Source organism: Ranitomeya imitator, chromosome 1 (genome assembly GCF_032444005.1).
Source record: "Ranitomeya imitator isolate aRanImi1 chromosome 1, aRanImi1.pri, whole genome shotgun sequence".
NCBI classification, from domain to species: Eukaryota; Metazoa; Chordata; class Amphibia; order Anura; family Dendrobatidae; genus Ranitomeya; species Ranitomeya imitator.
Window position 1 is genome coordinate 316,338,825 of NC_091282.1, and position 12,358 is coordinate 316,351,182.

At 41.4% G+C, this 12,358-nt stretch overlaps 1 protein-coding gene across 1 annotated transcript in view; it reads left to right on the forward strand.

Annotated features, from left to right (window-relative positions):
- The window catches only part of PITPNB (phosphatidylinositol transfer protein beta), a 43,067-nt gene extending 30,979 nt beyond the window's left edge, over nt 1–12,088 (forward strand). Inside the window, exons 8-11 of the mRNA XM_069758694.1 lie at nt 1,879–1,956; nt 4,807–4,917; nt 5,986–6,108; nt 10,522–12,088. Of these exons, the coding sequence (XP_069614795.1) occupies nt 1,879–1,956; nt 4,807–4,917; nt 5,986–6,108; nt 10,522–10,572 (363 nt within the window). The 3' untranslated portion in view covers nt 10,573–12,088. The remainder of the gene's footprint in view (nt 1–1,878; nt 1,957–4,806; nt 4,918–5,985; nt 6,109–10,521) is intronic.
- Nucleotides 12,089–12,358: the final 270 nt, after the last annotated feature.

Genomic DNA, 12,358 nt, shown 5'->3' on the forward strand with positions numbered 1-12,358 from the left:
AAAAAAAATGGATCCGTTTTTTTCCGCCGGATCCGTTTTTTTTCTCATAGAGTTGTATTAGTGCCGGATTGTGCCTGATGGCCATACGTTTCATCCGTTTTTTGCCGGATCCATCAAAAAAGCGTTTTCCGGCGGACGGAGAAAACGCCCAGTGACCCAGCGAAAAAAATATGAAACCGAGATGTGAAATGATGAATCCGGTCTCCGAATCCAATTTTCATGCGTTCTCCATACAAATCATGCACAATTTACATTCTGAGGTCTCTCTCTTTTTCTCTCTTTTCTTTCTCTCTTTTTCTCTTTTTCTTTCTTTTTCTCTTTCTTTTTCTTTCTTTTTCTTTTTCTCTCTTTTTTTCTTTTTCTCTCTTTCTTTTTCTCTTTCTTTTTCTCTCTTTTTCTTTCTGTTTCTTTCTCTCCTTTTCTTTTCTTCTTTTTCTCTCTTTTTCTCTCTCTTTTTCTCTTTCTCTCTCTTTTTCTCTCTTTCTCTCTCTTTCTCTCTCTTTCTCTCTCTCTTTCTCTCTTTTTCTCTCTCTTTTTCTCTCTCTTTTTCTCTCTCTTTTTCTCTCTTTTTCTCTCTTTTTCTCTCTTTCTTTTTCTTTCTTTTTCTCTCCTTTTCTTCTCTCTTTTTCTCTCCTTTTCTTCTCTCTTTTTCTCTTTTTCTCTCTCTTTTTCTCTCTCTTTTTCTCTCTCTTTTTCTCTCTCTTTTTCTCTCTCTTTTTCTCTCTCTTTTTCTCTCTCTCTCTCTCTTTCTCTCTCTCTCTCTTTTTCTCTCTCTCTTTCTCTTCCCTGGAACAGGAAGTCCAAACTCTCTCCCCGGGGTAATATAAATAAAAAAAACTGATCCAGCAAAAAACGGATCCGTTGCATCAGTTTTTCACAATTTGCAACAGATCCGTTTTTTCAAAAATTCGACAGATCCTGCCTGACAGCAAAAAACTGATGTTTGAAAGTAGCCTTAGGCTTTCAGCACCAGAATTTGCACAGAAAATCTATTCTAAATATGCAACACTGGTTGGAAAATGTCTGTGGATGGAATTAAGCGGTGCAGGCGATGTCTGATCCACAGCACAATACTTCTAGGGCGCAGTCAGATGGCCGTATAACACGGCCGACTGCTCTCCTGGTCCAAGCGTGACAGCTGCACAGAAATACACGCTGTCAGGAGAGCTGCTAGCCAGTCCGTGCACTGCGATGCTATCGTCTGTTATACGGCTGCCTGACTGCGCCCTTAGGCCATGGATATTCATAGCACTTATTACCTGTGGCAATGCAAAGAGTGAAATCTACAGAATGAATCTGCACAACTTTACCTGCAATTATGCTGCAGCAGACGTGTCACATGTCGACGTACCTTAAAGGGGTGGAATCTCCAATATATTTGACAAACCTTTGTGTTTGTGGTCACTGCAACTCCTCAACCAGAGGCGTCATTTCACTCTACGGACCTGGGTTAAAGCCGACCCCTCTACCCCCCCACACACTAAATGACTATCAGTCGAAATATAGTTTGGCCAGCATATACCTTGGATGTCTCTCCCATAAAGAGGAATGCTTGTTCGGTCCAGTTCTCCTGTGTTTTCTATGATATCCGCTGGCAGTCATTTCTGGTGGCGGCTTATCTCTGGGAGAACAAAAAGTCCCAAATCAGACTGGATCCTGGTGTATGGGGCCCTCCTACACATTGATAGTTGACTGTAAGCCCAGCCTGCTCCAATATACATTAGACTATCTGAACCCGCCAATATCTAATGTGTATGGGGGCTTCTGTCTTTGGAGCAGGTTGGCACCTGTAGCATGCATGGTGATGGATACAGTATTTTGGACCCTGATAAGGATATAGATTGCTTATCGCATTATTATGCCGCTTGTGTTTTGCAGGATTACAAAGCCGATGAAGATCCAGCAATATTTGAGTCATTTAAAACAAAGCGGGGACCTCTGGGGCCGAATTGGAAGGTAAATTAGGAAATTATAATGGGTGGCTCCACTTTTTTATGCAGAAATCGTGGTCACCGTACCCCTCTAATGGTGTTATGCAACAAAAGGATTTCTCATTGCAGCAACTTGTAACATATCAATCCAACTGGTCAGATAAATGACACTAGTAGGGGTTCGCCGTGCGGTGCCCACCAATGAGCAGGTCATGGCACTGGCTTGTAAAAAGTGTTGAATGCACAATTGTGGCCATCTCCCCACTGAAATGGGATGGGATGGTCCACCAACTTTCCCCTTGGCCTCAGTAGTTGAACTGTTGCCAGTATCGAGTACAGTGGAGACCTGACCGTCCCCTAACGTCAGCAATCACATGATAATTTGGCCCTCGAGTTACGGACTGTCAAACTGCTGCTTGGCCAGGGTACTGGAGGAGAGTGTATCTCTATGTGTATACTGGATGTACAGAGTGCCCATCTGTATCTGTGTATACTGGATGTACAGAGTGTGCCCATCTGTATGTATATACTGGATGTACAGAGTGTGCCCATCTGTATGTACGGTATATACTGGATGTATAGAGTGTGCCCATCTGTATCTGTATACTGGATGTATAGTGTGCCCATCTGTAAGTATATAGTGGATGTACAGTGTGCCCATCTGTATGTGTATAGTGGATGTATAGCGTGTGCCCATCTGTATGTATATAGAGGATGTATAACGTGTGCCCATCTGTATGTATATAGTGGATGTAAAACGTGTGCCCATCTGTATGTGTATAATGGACGTATAGCGTGTGCCCATCTATAAGTGTATAGTGGATGTATATTGTGTGCCCATCTGTATGTATATAGTGGATGTATAGCGTGTGCCCATCTGTGTGTGTATTGATCTGCTTTGTAAGGTTGGTGTTATACATGAGGATTACATTATTAGCACTTTGCATTACATTCTTCTTCCACCAGAGGGCATAGCACTAGCCTGTGACGTGCCTTATACAGTTATATGAAAAAGTTTGGGCACCCCTATTAACCTTAAGCTTAATGTTTTATAAAAAATAGTTTTTTTTTGCAAAAGCTATTTCTGTTTCATATATCTAATAACTGTTGGACACAGTAATGTTTCTGCCTTGAAATGAGGTTTATTGTACTAACAGAAAATGTGCAATCTGCATTCATACAAAATTTGACAGGTGCATAAGTATGGGCACCCTTATCATTTTCTTATTTTAAATACTCCTACCTACTTTTTACTGACTTACTAAAGCACTTTTTTTTGTTTTCTAACCTCATTGAGCTTTGAACTTCATAGCCAGGTGTATGCAATCATGAGAAAAGCTACTTAAAGTGGCCACTTGCAAGTTGTCCTCCTGTTTGAATCTCCTCTGAAGAGTGGCATCATGGGCTCCTCAAAACAACTGTCTAATCTGAAAACAAAGATTATTCAACATAGTTGTTCAGGGGAAGGATACAAAAAGCTGTCTCAGAGATTTAACCTGTCAATTTCCACTGTGAGGAACATAGTAAGGAAATGGAAGAACACAGGTACAGTTCTTGTTAAGGCCAGAAGTGGCAGGCCAAGAAAAACATCAGAAAGGCAGAGAAGAAGAATGATGAGATCAGTCGAGGACAATCCTCAGACCACCTCCAGAGAGCTGCAGCATCAACTTGCTGCAGATGGTGTCACTGTGCATCGGTCAACTATACAACGCACTTTGCACAAGGAGAAGCTGTATGGGAGAGTGATGCGAAAGAAGCAGTTTCTGCAAGCACGCCACACACAGAGTTGGCTGAGGTATGCAAAAGCACATTTGGAAAAGCCAATTTCTTTTTGGAAGAAGGTCCTGTGGACTGATGAAACCAAGATTGAGTTGTTTGGTCATACAAAAAGGCGTTGTGCATGGCGGCTAAAAAACACAGCATTCCAAGAAAAACACTTGCTACCCACAGTAAAATTTAGTGGAGGTTCCATCATGCTTTGGGGCTGTGTGGCCAATGCCGGCACCGGGAATCTTGTTAAAGTTGAGGGATGCATGGATTCCTCTCAGTATCAGTAGATTCTTGAGAATAATGTTCATGAATCAGTGACAAAGTTGAAGTTACGCAGGGGATGGATCTTTCAGCAAGACAATGATCCAAAACACCGCTCCAAATCTACTCAGGCATTCATACAGAGGAACAATTACACTGTTCTGGAATGGCCATCCCAGTCCCCAGACCTGAATATCATTGAACATCTGTGGGATCATTTGAAGAGGGCTGTCCATGCTCGGCGACCATCAAACTTAACTGAACTAGAATTGTTTTGTAAAGAGGAATGGTCAAAAATACCTTTATCCACTATCCAGGAACTCATTAAAAGCTACAGGAAGCGACTAGAGGCTGTTATTTTTGCAAAGGGAGGATCTACTAAATATTAATGTCACTTTTCTGGTGGGTTGCCCATACTTATGCACCTGTCAAATTTTGTTTGAATCCAGATTGCACATTTTCTGTTAGCACAATAAACCTCATTTCAAGGCAGAAACATTACTGTGTCCAACAGTTATTAGATATATGAAACTGAAATGGCTGTTGCAAAAAAAAACAACAATTTTTATAAAACATTAAGCTTAAGATAAATAGGGGTGCCCAAAGTTTTTCATATAACTGTATATTGTAATTATCCATAATTTGCTTTTAATCTCCTTAACTGCAATAGCATAATTTTTCCATAGTTTCCATATAACTTCTGTACAAACCCTTCAGTCACATAATATACTTCTGCCTGGCAGCTGACGAGTAGTTCATCCTAATTCCTTTTGTATAGCTGTGATCTGAAAGGATGACGCTAAGAAAAAAAAATCTAATATATTTTCATCCCCAACTTTTTCAGAAAGAACTGGCAAACAAAGAGGACTGTCCACGAATGTGTGCTTACAAATTAGTTACAATTAAGTTTAGATGGTGGGGACTTCAAAATAAAGTAGAACATTTTATTCAGAAGGTAAGACTCGCCAGAAAGATGTCTAATAAAATAAAGTCATGAATTCACTTCTGTGGGGGTCCGACACCCAGAACCCCTTCAGACCCCTTCTTATTGACCCTGGTGACAGCCGGATGTAAATATTGAATGGAACTCGAGATCAGCTGATGATGGCTCAGAATAGGAGCTGATCGGTGGGGCGCTGGATGGTGGCCCCCCACCAATCTGATATTGATGAACTGTCCTTAGGACATGTCAGCAGTATCCGAAGACCAGAGAAAACAGACGTGTCTGGCAGCAGCTTATCTATCGGGAGAGCTAAGGCTTTGAGTTGTGATATTCAATGTGCCTGGCCCCCCTTCCCTCTAATGTCCTCTAACAAAGGGAGTCAGTAGGCCCCAATACACATTCTCTAATCAATGGGTTCAGACAATCTTTCTATTAAATGTATGGGACCTCAATGGGTTATTCCAAAAACTGAAGGTTTTCACCTAACCACAGAATTGGTAATAACCTGCATTGTGGAGGGGGTCTAACTATTGGGGCGCTTGCCCTTCTTGAAAATGAGGCTATGAAATGTTCCATGTGAATAGAGCTGTGGCCACACATGCACGCCACTACTTCATTCATTCTCAGCGGGAGTCCCAGATATAGCCATTGCCCTCTCTGGCAGCCCTGTATACAATGAACAGAGTTGCCTTTGTTCATGGCCAGTATTCTTTCCGATAGGACTATTGAGTCAGTTTTTGTTTTGATCAGTGGGGGTCCGACCATGGAACCCTTGGATAGGTGAAGACTTTCTAAGTATTGAGAGTGACTTTTTAAGTGTCTCGTCAGATGCTTCACTTTTGAGGCTACGTGTCCATCTGGACAGACAGACCCTTAATTCATTCAGTTTGTGGCCTCATCGATAGTTTGTCTGAATCCCATTTTAGAGGCTCTTGGGTGGAATCCCTGACCACCCTGCAGGAAAGTGTAAACAGGGCATTAGGCCGACCAAGGGGAGTCAGAGCGTCAAACTGATAGCAAAATGAGTGAATTTCACATTCAATAAACTTGGATAATTTTTTTTCCACATTTTGTTTTAAGCAAGAAAAGCGAATATTCACAAACTTTCATCGTCAGTTGTTCTGCTGGATTGACAAATGGATTGACTTAACGATGGAAGATATACGGCGAATGGAGGATGAAACACAGAAAGAGTTAGAAGCGGTGAGGATTTCTATTCATCTGGTATTTGGGTTTAAAAACAAAAAGAAAACAATTTTATAGTTATTAACATTTTGTAAGTGGGATAGGTGATAACTTGTTTATCAGTGAGCGTCCGACTGCCGAGACCCACACTGATCGGCAGGACTTTTATCCCCGGTAGGATGGTGCTGCAGTATGCATGTCTGATTTTAATTAATACATTTTGGGGCTGCCGAGCACTGAGCCCTGCTTTTTCCAGCAGCCCCATAAAGCATGACTAGACTGATGGTCGGGGCATCCAACCATTTTGTAACTACAAAAAAAAAAAAATTCCCAGTTTCAAATAAAAAAAAAATTCTGAAGCAGCCTATCAATGCAGGAGGAGCTATTCCCACTGATCAGCAACTGTGGATAGGCAATACCTTTTTTTAATAGAACAACCTCTTCAATGGCCTGGCATTATTATTCTATTCCGTGTCATTGTAACTTCTTACTAGATATTTTTATTTGGACTTTCCCTTCACTTTTTATAGTTTCATTAAGAATGTTGTGTTGGTTTGTCTTCTACAGCCTCTGTGTATCACTGTACACAGCAGGGTTATCTGTGAAATCAGTCAGTGAGTTTGTTCTGAGTTTGCAACTTTTCTCTCTTCTAAACATTATTAGTAAACATTTGGTTTGGTCATACATCAGCTTAGAAATTTGTTCAGAAGAAACACTGGTTAGGAAGAACTGTTCACTTACAGATTTAACTGATAGCTCATTCTGCAGTGTGCTGTGTGCGGTGATACATAGAGGCTGTAGAAGCCAAAGGGTCCAATATTTTTAATGAAACCCTATTGCAAAAAAAATGTTTTTTTTGTTTGTTTTTTTTTTGCAAAAAGTAAAGAAAAAGCTCTGAAAGACCTCCTTTCATCCATGGTTCTGTGTCTTGTAATAAAAAGTAGACAAAACCGAAATACTTTCTTATTTGTAAAACTAAAGAACAGTTTTTTTTTTTGTTTGTTTTTTTTTGTCTAAATCTAATCCCTTCACATTTTCAATATATTTTTTGCTGTCTGAGGGTGAGAACAATCGTTTCCGTTCAGGGGCAGCAAACCTGTAACTGAAGTCCTGTTCTCCGAGACATGGGAGAATGCTCCAAAGGAACCCTTCAGTTCTTCAGCGGAAAGAAACCTGGTTTAGCGAGAAGTGGCGTGGCTTAACATGCAACACTGTGTTCGGGAAAATAAATCACCATATTTTTGGCCGAGTTTTTGGGCACAAAGGAAACCAAATAATATTTGGTGAAAAGATATGGTGGCTTTTAGATGTGCTGATTTTGGCTCATTGTATCTGTCACAAGCGTGAATACACAATGATGTGGATAGATCAGTATTGGCAGCACGTTTCCTGTTTACACGGTGCGGTGGCTGACGATGACAATGGTCACCCGAGGAATGAGCAAGACTCTTGTTCTCTGAGTAATAAAACCATCATTGCTATCGGCAGCACCTCTGTGTAAACTGGGGGGACCGTGTGTGGCCTCAAGCCCACAGTATCCTGCTGTATGGGGACGGAATGACCGCATTAATGACAGTACTGACGGTTGTGTAACTGCTGCCTATATATGTGGATAAAATGCCTGAGCTTAAAGGAGCTGTTCATGACTCGATCATCCTATTCTGCAGCCCTATGTTTCCCCCCCAGTAAAATAATAATATACTCCCCTGCCGTGCTCCAGAGGTGTCGGCACTGGCTCTCGGGGCATGCGTAACATAATTGACATCCGTAGGATGTGAGCACGCAGCAGTAGCAACTCTCGCTTTCTCCAGATGTCTTGATTTGCCCAAAAGAGGGGAGAGTAAAATGGCCACTGATTGGCTGCAGGGACCGCGAGCTCACGTGCCGCGGGAAAACCAGTACTGACTGGCATCGGAGGGGAGTATAAGTGTCATTCTACTAGGCAGTGCCCAACCCCTTAAAGTTCCCACGATGAGTTTTTGGTAAATTTTTGACGCTAAATATTCTTGCCACACAAAAAACAACGTATCCCAGTTCCAGCAAAGTGAAGGAGATTAGAAAAATCTGTAGGGAAGACATATATACACTAAAAACACATGTAATCAGCACATGACTTTACCAATCAGGTTTTATCAAATCCAAATACCAGGATGCATCAAAAACAAAGAGGCTTTATGTAAGACCTGATATATCAAAAGGAGACACAAACCGCAGCCGAGAAAGCACAAAAACCAAGTAAAAACCTGCACTCAGAAATGCAATGACAAACCGCAAGTAACATAATTTATTTAAAGGGAACCTGTCACCTGAATTTGGCGGGACTGGTTTTGGGTCATATGGGCGGAGTTTTCGGGTGTTTGATTCTCCCTTTCCTTACCCGCTGGCTGCATGCTGGCTGCAATATTGGATTGAAGTTCATTCTCTGTCCTCCATAGTACACGCCTGCACAAGGCAAGATTGCTTTGCGCAGGCGTGTACTATGGAGGACAGAGCATGAACTTCAATCCAATATTGCAGCCAGCATGCAGCCAGCGGGTAAGGAAAGGGTGAATCAAACACCCGAAAACTCCACCCATATGACCCAAAACCGGTCCCGCCAAATTCAGGTGACAGAGTCCCTTTAATATGTGCAGAAATAGTCATCTGGGGAAGGTCGCCTTGGCACAATCACACGTCTTCATGTGTTCTCAGGGTCTTTCCGATAGATGACCTAGTCCTTATCTACAGTAGTAATGAAGCTCGGCACTCGAAAGGACACATTGTAAAACAGTCCGGGGATCAACAGCTGGTGGACAACGTTTGTCTGGGCCTTCAGCAGATGGATGCTGTGTTGTGCTGAAAGCCACCATGCCCAGCGCAGACATGCCTCTGTCCACCGTCAGTCTGTCATCCCCTATGAGTATTCACTACTCATCTTCCAACACAGCTTTTATCTGCTGAAGGTCCATGTGGACAGAAACGTTATCCACCAGCTGTTGACCCACGGACGGTAAATATATTCACCTTGTTTTCCAACGTATCCCTTGTGTGTGGAGCTTCATTACTGGTACTGATTGGAACCCTACTCGGGCACCTCCTCTATCCCCTCCACTTATGATTTTTGTTTATTCCCATTATTTATGGTTCTGTTCACATGAGCGTTTTTTTCCCCGCAAGATACCATGGAGACATATCCATTAGTGATCAGTCACAGACTGCCCATACTAGACTGTGTCCATGAAACCCGCAGACAAGAGACATACGTGTGCCGTCCATGATTCACATTGGATGAATAGAAGAAGTAGTTTGTTTTTCTCCATCAGTGAGTGACACTGATAACACTGAGGCTCTGATCCAAGATGACAATCGGGGGCATTTCTAATGGCAGCATGTTTAATATTCCTATGGATTCCCTCTATTAACCAGCAGGAGTTCTTCTATACCGACTCCCCGGCATCATCACTATGGCGTTCGTTAACTTTGGCCATACAAGTGTTTTCTGGGTGGGCGCCTCCTACATGGAGGACTGTCTTTTGCCCTTCCATCTGTGTTCATTTTATTTTTCAATGATTTTACTTTAGATGCGTAAGAAGGGTCCTGTGCGAGGTACATCTGCGGCGGACACCTAAACAAGCCAGGTCTAGGTACAGGGGCAGTATTGAGGTGTGTAAGTAGGCAAATACTAAGGTGATGGTCCTATGCTGCATCACATGCTCAAACGCTTGGTCGGGTCTCCCTCGATTGGCTGCACATTTCTATGTACTTTCTTCTGTGTCTTCTATGTCTATAGCTGACTTATCTGTTGCCTTATGGGAGTTAATTAGAATATCTCGGTAGGATTTTTTTCCCTACCCGATCTCAGTGCAGTATGATGCAAGGGCAGAGACCCTGATTCCAGCAAAGACCACTTACTGGGCTTCATGCTGCAGTTTTGATTAAACTCATCTGCTGCAGATCCACCAGTTCTGAGTGCGGAGCTCTGTATAACCTCACCCACAACACTGGCAGCTTTCTGTGTACACTGTGCATAGGCAGAAAGCTGCCAATTACTGATGTGGAAGACATCATACAGAGCTCATGAATATGGAGGACAACATAGCAGCAGATTTACTAGTCCTTTAGTGATAACATCACGGTTTTATCAGTAGGAGTGTCAGACGTAAAACAAGCAGCTCAGTAAGTGTCACGTCACTGGAATCGGGGTCTCTGTCTTTACCTTTTGCTGCAGATTTGGTGGCGAAATCCTGTTGACAGATTCCTGTTAAAGAATGATGTCGTGGTAGCGGTGGCTCGCTTTGGGGTGACAAGGCTTCTTTTCTAAGCACCGATCAATGCTTTCTATATAAAATGTTACTTATTCAGGGGGATATCCAACGTGTAATGAAGATTATTCCCTAATGGCCACACTCGATCATGTTTTTATTAATTTTTTTTTTCTTCTTTACCATGCAGCTACGCAACCAAGGTCAAGTGAGAGGGACAAGTGCTGCCAATGACGAATGAAGCCGGAGCTGACCAAACCGCATGCAGAATTGTCATTTCCATCCGTGTTTATATACCTGTATGGATATAGCTATATAAACACTCTGAGCATAAACTACTTAAGTGTACTGTACCTGACATGAGCAAAAAAATGTATAGCCGGTGCACTGTACATGACTAGTTTACAAGCCGATGAATGTCACGCTGGCGGCCAGGCCATCACATCATCCTGCAAAACCTGCCCCACTTTTCTTTCTTCTAGGTTCATGCCAGGCGAATAAACTGCAGTTTTTTGTTCTGTAACAGATCTACTGGATAGTAATAAGCTGTGGCTTTGATAACGACGGGATTATTATAGTGTCATGTAATGCTGGACTTCAAATAAACCTTTATCTGACATTTATTGGCTGTGAGGACGACCTCACTAAATATCTGAGGCACTGATATACCCTACATTCTCTTAGGGTAAATAATGAATTCACTCTAAAATGCCCAGCAGGTCATATATGCATATTTTTTTATTAAACAGATTGAATTTGCCATTGCAGTGAATGGCTTTGGTTTCATTGGTCTCTTTTAGCTGTTAATTAGGTTTGATGATTTCCGTTCTTATTCTTCCTTATATCTGTCTTTCCGTGGTCTCGTCCTTTTTTTTTTTTCTCCCATAATTTTTTTTTCCAAAATGGAGCATAATAAGTGAAAACTACTGGTGAAATATGAAACATGAGTACGCTGTGCACACTTTGTAGCTAGGTGGTTTCGGTGTATTGTTTCACCAGTAGCTTTCTGGAATACATCAAACTCATTGACTAGTATGTTTTTGCTTTCTCCTTTTCTTTCTCCGTAGTTTCTCCCCCCCTGTGTTTTTTTTTTTTTTTTTGGAATGAGTCTCACACACGCTCTTGAAAGACGTTGCTCATTTCAGATGTCGCAGTTTGGGATCTATGCAAACTGTTTAATTTCTCCGTTATTTATGCTCTCCAGTCCGAGGCTCTTCTACGTATAAAGTGAATATTTAAATTAATATATAAAGACATTTAATTAGAGGTGTGAGAGGGCGTAACACGATGTCATACAGTTCAGTTGTAGATATATCTGCAATAGATTTTTGTAACGGAGCATGTTCAATGCTTAGTATTTGTTTGGCTTATTAAAATGAAATCTAAAGGAAATATTTTAGAAACGAAAGGAATTTTTTTTTTTTTTTTTTTTTTACAAAATGTTCAACTAGAACTGCAACGTTAAAACTCTTGTAGTCTGTGTTCACACTTGCCTTTACCCCACACGTTTATAGTACATGCCCCTCGTTCTACCTGATTGTTCTAGAACTTTACATCTCTTATTATCATGATCCAGAAATTATTTCCCTCCGGTGGGAATTAGTCAAACTCGAGGAAATGTTACAGTGTCTTAGTCCAGATTTTAAAATTCAGGGGAACTTTTAATGAATGTATAATGTCAAGAATTGCAGTCTGATGTGTGAACAGTATGTCAAATAAGTGTAAGTAACTAATAAATTTGATCACCAAAAATGTCAGTTCTACAATTGAATAAAGACTCTTTATTTCAGATGAGTTTGTATCAGCCGCTTCAAAATATCTGAAGTTTTCAATGTGTTCGGTTAACACCTTCATGACTGGGTCAAATTTTACAATTCTGGCCTTGTCAGTTTGAGGTAATATCTTGGGAACGCTTCACCGGAACCTACTGATCATTTTTTCGTTACCTATCGCACATCATAATAATGGCAAAATTTGTTTGATATGACTTGCGTTTATTTGTGAAAATATCAGAAATTAGGTGAAAA